The sequence below is a fragment of the Schistocerca cancellata genome, chromosome 9 (assembly GCF_023864275.1).
Source record: "Schistocerca cancellata isolate TAMUIC-IGC-003103 chromosome 9, iqSchCanc2.1, whole genome shotgun sequence".
NCBI lineage: Eukaryota > Metazoa > Arthropoda > Insecta > Orthoptera > Acrididae > Schistocerca > Schistocerca cancellata.
In genome coordinates, this window is record NC_064634.1 from 406,797,011 (window position 1) to 406,803,010 (window position 6,000).

The 6,000-nt window shown below is 48.3% G+C and overlaps 1 protein-coding gene across 1 annotated transcript in view; it reads right to left on the minus strand.

Annotated features, from left to right (window-relative positions):
- Positions 1-4,886, minus strand: part of LOC126101454 (trypsin delta-like) — a 38,766-nt gene extending 33,880 nt beyond the window's left edge. Inside the window, exon 1 of the mRNA XM_049912107.1 lies at positions 4,431-4,886. Coding sequence (XP_049768064.1) covers positions 4,431-4,799 — 369 coding nt within the window. The 5' untranslated portion in view covers positions 4,800-4,886. The remainder of the gene's footprint in view (positions 1-4,430) is intronic.
- Positions 4,887-6,000: the final 1,114 nt, after the last annotated feature.

Here is a 6,000-nt window from a genome sequence, read left to right on the forward strand (position 1 = left end):
AGGACATCACACAACACCCAGTCATCACGAGGCAGAGAAAATGGACTCCTATCACCAGGCCACAATTTTCCCGTCGTCTAGAGTCCAACCAATACGGTCACGAGCCCAGGAGAGGCGCTGCAAGCAAAGACACTAGCATCAGTGGTCTGCTGCCACAGCCATTGACACCAGACTCCAGCATACCGTCCTAACGGATACGTTCGTCGTATGTCCCAATTGATGTCTGCGGTTACTCGACGCGGCGTTGCTTGTCTGTTAGGACTGACAACTAGACGCAAACGCCGCTGCTCTCGGTCCTTAAGTGAAGGCTAACGGTCATTTCGTTGTTCGCCGTGGGAGGCAATGCCTGAAATATTGTATTCTCGTCACACTCTTGACACTGTGGATCTCGGAATATTGAATACCCTGATTTTCAAAGTGGAATGTCCAATGCAGTCTAGCTTCAACTACCATTGTGCTTTCAAAGTCTGTTAGTACCCGTCGTACGGTCATAATGCCGTCGGGAACCTTTTCGCACCAATCATCTGAGTACAAACGACAGCTTCGCCAATGCAGTTATTTCAGTAAAATATCTGGGAGTATGCGTGCGGAACGATTTGAAGTGGAATGATCATATAAAATTAATTGTTGGTAAGGCGGGTACCAGGTTGAGATTCATTGGGAGAGTCCTTAGAAAATGTAGTCCATCAACAAAGGAGGTGGCTTACAAAACACTCGTTCGACCTATACTTGAATATTGCTCATCAGTGTGGGATCCGTACCAGGTCGGGTTGACGGAGGAGATAGAGAAGATCCAAAGAAGAGCGGCGCGTTTCGTCACAGGGTTATTTGGTAACCGTGATAGCGTTACGGAGATGTTTAACAAACTCAAGTGGCAGACTCTGCAAGAGAGGCGCTCCGCATCGCGGTGTAGCTTGCTCGCCAGGTTTCGAGAGGGTGCGTTTCTGGATGAGGTATCGAATATATTGCTTCCCCCTACTTATACCTCCCGAGGAGATCACGAATGTAAAATTAGAGAGATTAGAGCGCGCACGGAGGCTTTCCGGCAGTCGTTCTTCCCGCAAACCATACGCGGCTGGAACAGAAAAAGGAGGTAATAGCAGTGGCACGTAAAGTGCCCTCCGCCGCACACCGTTGGGTGGCTTGCGGAGTATAAATGTAGATGTAGAATGTAGATGTAGATGTAGAATGCACTGTCCTTTTATACAGTGTATATGCGATGGGGTTGGGTTGTTTGGGGGGAAGAGACCAAACAGCGAGGTTATCGGTCTCATCGTATTAGGGAAGGACGGGGAAGGAATTCGGCCGTGCCCTTTCAAAGGAACCATCCTGGCATTTCCCTGGAGCGATTTAGGGAAATCACACAAAACCTAAATCAGGATGGCCGGACGTAGAATTGAACAGTCGTCCTCCCGAATACGAGTCCAGTGTGCTAACCACTGCGCCACCTCGCTTGGTATATATGCGATGCTACAGCCATTTGCATATGTGTATATTGCTATCCCATGAGTTTTGGCACCTCAGCGTAATGATAATGATGATGATGATGATTATGATTATGATGATGTTTGGCTTGTCGTGCGCGTACACAGTCCCAATTTTTACACAGTCCATTTTCTTTTCACAATCCAATCTAGTCACACTCACCAATGATGTTGTTCATGAAATGATGAGGACAACACAAACACACAGTGCCTGGGCAGAGAAAATCCCCAACCCAGCCGGGAATCGAACCCGGGACCCCGTGATCCTGAGGCAGCAATGCTAGCCCCTAAACCAAGAGCTGCGGACATCAGCGTAACGAACAGCGTTGTGTAATGGATGTACACTATTGGCCATTAAAATTGCTACACCACGAAGATGACGTGCTACAGACGCGAAATTTAACAAAAACGAAGAAGATGCTGTGATGTGCAAATGATTAGATTTTCAGAGCATTCACACAAGGTTGGCGCCGGTGGCGACACCTACAATCTGCTGAAATGAGGAAAGTTTCCAACCGATTTCTTATACACAAACAGCAGTTGAACGGCGTTGCCTGGTGAAACGTTATTGTGATGCCTCGTGTAAGGAGGAGAAATGTGTAACATCACGTTTCCGATAAAGGTCGGATTGTAGCCTATCGCGATTGCGGTTTCTCGTGTCACGACAATGCTGGCCGTGTTAGTCGAGATCCAATGACTGTTAGCAGAATATGGAACAGGCGGGTTCAGGAGGGTAATAGGGAACGCCGTGCTGGATCCCAATGGCCTCGTATCACTAGCAGTCGAGATGACAGGCATCTTATCCGCATGGCTGTAACGGATCGTGCAGCCACGTCTCGATCCCTGAGTCAACAGATGGGGACGTTTTCAAGACAACAACCATCTGCATGAACAGTTCGACGACGTTTGCAGCAGCATGGACTACCAGCACAGAGACCATGGCTGCGGTTACCCTTGATGCAGTATCACAGACAGGTGTACTCAATGACGAACCTGGGTGCACGAATGGCAAAACTTCATTTTTTCGGATGAATCTAGGTTCTGTTTACAGCAGGGCTTCACAACATACGTGCTCGCGGAGCAAGCTGTGAGCAGCAAGACGCGAGCACGGAGCAGCGCGAGCACGCTACCCCCACTACCGGACCAGAGCGGAGAGTGGGGAGAGTCACGTGGGGCACCCAACAGCTGACGCCAGTCAATGTAAATCCGCGGCAACCTGCAAGGATATCACTCATGAATTATTACTGCGACAAATGAAATGAAAGGAGAATGTACACATGCCCCATAATTTTAGTAGCTTAGCGTATGCCTCTACATTCGCATTAATTTGTGAACTGTTACACAATAAAAGGTGTCACTGAAGTGTGGGATTCTCGCTTCTCTTGTGCTTTTTGCCCTTTACAATTGCGTCTATGTTCGAAGTAATTGTTCTTGTGCATTTTAGGCGCAGCGAATGTTTTTCTTGTTCTGATATTTGTCTCTGTATTCTCTGTCACACTGCAAGTCAATAATTTCTTGCTGCAGCTCACGACGAATCTCTTAGATATTCGCTGAATATGGAGAGAACAGATCAAAATCACTGTCTAGTGCTGTCAGATCTTGAAAGCGCTGATCAACTAAACTATGTGAATAACGTTCACAGTCTTTGTGAACATCTTGCATAGATGATAATTTAGGAAAATGAGCTAGGTTTCCTGTTTCCAGCTGACTCACCCAAAGTGTCAATTTCATTTTAAAAACTGGTATTCGATCTATGAAATGAGTAATTTTTACGTTGTAGTAAAATGTTCAAAGCATTCAGATGGCTAGTTAAATCTGCTAAGAACGCGAGATCACATTCAAACGTGCGCACGCATTTCCCCTCCCTCACCTCCGTCCCTACTGGTTCAAATGGATCTGAGCAAAAAAAAAAAAAAAAAAAAATATGGTTCAAATGGCTCTGAGCACTATGGGACTTAACATCTATGGTCATCAGTCCCCTAGAACTTAGAACTACTTAAACCTAACTAACCTAAGGACATCACACAACACCCAGTCATCACGAGGCAGAGAAAATCCCTGACCCCGCCGGGAATCGAACCCGGTAACCCGGGCGTGGGGAGCGAGAACGCTACCGCACGACCACGAGCTGCGGACTCCCTCCCTACTCCGCGACCTTGCACCTGCTCGCGAGCACGTGCCTGAGCAGACGCGAGTACTCGCGCTCAAAACCGGGCAGTTGTTAAGCCCTGGTTTACAGCATCATGATGATTGCATCCATGTTTGGCGACGTCGCGGTGTACGCATATTGGAAGCGTGTATTCGTCATCGCCATACTGGCGTATCACCTGGCGTGATGGTATGGGGTGCCATTGGTTAGTGTCTTGGTCACGTCTTGTTCGCATTGACGGCACTTTGAACAGTGGATGTTACATTTCAGATGTGTTACGACCCGTGGCTCTACCCTTCATTCGATCCCTGCGTAACCCTAAATTTCAGCAGGATAGTGCACGACCGCATGTTGCATGTCCTGTACGGGCCTTTCTGGATACAGAAAACGTTCGACTGCTGCCCTGGCCAGCACATTCTCCAGATCTTTCACCAATTGAAAACGTCTGGTCAATGGTGGCCTAGCAACTGGCTCGTCACAATACGCCAGTCACTACTCTTGATGAACTGTGGTATCGTGTTGAAGCTGCACGGGCAACTGTACCTGTACACGCCATCCGAGCTCTGTTTCACTCAATGCCCAGGCGTATCAAGGCCGTTATTACGGCCAGAGGTGGTTGTTCTGGGTACTGATTTCTCAGGATCTATGCACCCAAACTGCGTGAAAATGTAATCACATGTCAGTTCTAGTAAAGTCTATTTGTCCCATGAATACCCGTTTATCATCCGCATTTCTTCTTGGTGTAGCAATTTTAATGGCCAGTAGTGTATTATGCAACAGCAGATGTAGTGGCCCACCTGCACAACAGCGATGTCGTATTCGGCAGTAATGTAGCTGAACTCGTCGTGGATGATGGCCTGCGAGACGTTGAGGACGACCCCGCCGCTGCCCCGCGTGGACGTGCCCGCCCGCACGCTCATGGCGGCCACCTCGTGCCGGAAGACGCAGTGCGCTGCCGTGAGCGCCCAGCTGTCGCCGATGACGGAGGCGCCGCACCAGTGGACGCCCGCCAGCTGCAGCGACACCGTCCACGGGAAGTCGGCGATGCTGGCGTCGGTGCCGTTGATGATGCGACCGCCGTCGCTGGCTGACCACGGCGCCCCGGCTGTGGGAGCCGCAAGCGCGCACGCCTGCAGGCAGAGGAAGACAACCACACCGCGTACCATGGCGACGACCGGTGAATCCAGCGCGCTCCTGTCGGCGCGTACTCTTATAACGCCGAAATGCACAAAATGGAGCCTGGCTTTCGACGTTGCTTTCTGTGCGGGAAGCTGTCAATCGAGCTCGAACAATGGTCACGAGGAATTATCAGAACTGATAACGACTGCACTCATACACAGAAGCTTACAGATCACAAGATCGTATCTCCAAAAAACCGACCAACCTTAAAGTAGGTGGATGAAAAAATAATGAAGTGTTCACTCTTATCTACTAGTCACTGAACCTTCTAATATCAAGACGTACGTAACACTACGATAAGATAAATCAAAATGTCATGAAGGTAACTGATATTTTATTTACTGCAGCTCTCCTCTTTAATGTCTGGTTATTACGGACTCCATTTATTTAGTAAATAAATACTTAATTAAGGCCGGCCGCGGTAGCCGTGCGGTTCTAGCAAAATGGCTCTGAGCACTATAGGACTCAACATCTGAGGTCATCAGTCCCCTAGACTTAGAACTACTTAAACCTAAGGACATGACCCACATCCATGCCCGTGGCAGGATTCGAACCTGCGACCGTAGCAGCAGCACGGTTTCTGACTGGAGCGCCTAGGCGATTCTAGCACTTCAGTCCGGAACCGCGTGACTGCTACGGTCGCAGGTTCGGATCCTGCCTCGGGCATGAATATGTGTGATGTCCTTAGGTTAGTTAGGTTTAAGTAGTTGTAAGTTCTAGGGAACTGATGACCTCAGATGTTAAGTCCCATAGTGCTCAGAGACATTTTTGAACTTAATGAAGGCTTTAATCTCATCTTCCACTCCCCGCAAATTCTCCTCTTTAACGCCAGCGTATCAACTATTTTATAAACAGAACTTTGATGATGATGGTGAGTAGTTAGATGAGGAGTGGCAAGGTTCTGAACACAATTTAAATACAAATATATTTTCAACGTCAATTTCTTTAAAAAATGGCTCTGAGCACTATGGGACCTAACATCTGAGGTCATCAGTCCTCCAGAACTTAAAACTATTTAAACCTGACTAACCTAAGTACATCACACACATCTGTGCCCGAGGCAGGATTCAAACCTGCTACCGTAGCGGCTGCGCGGTTTCAGACTGAAGCGCCTAGAACCGCTCCGCCACACAGGCCGGCTCAATTTATTTACCATAAATAAATAATAACAACTACTACCTTTTGACA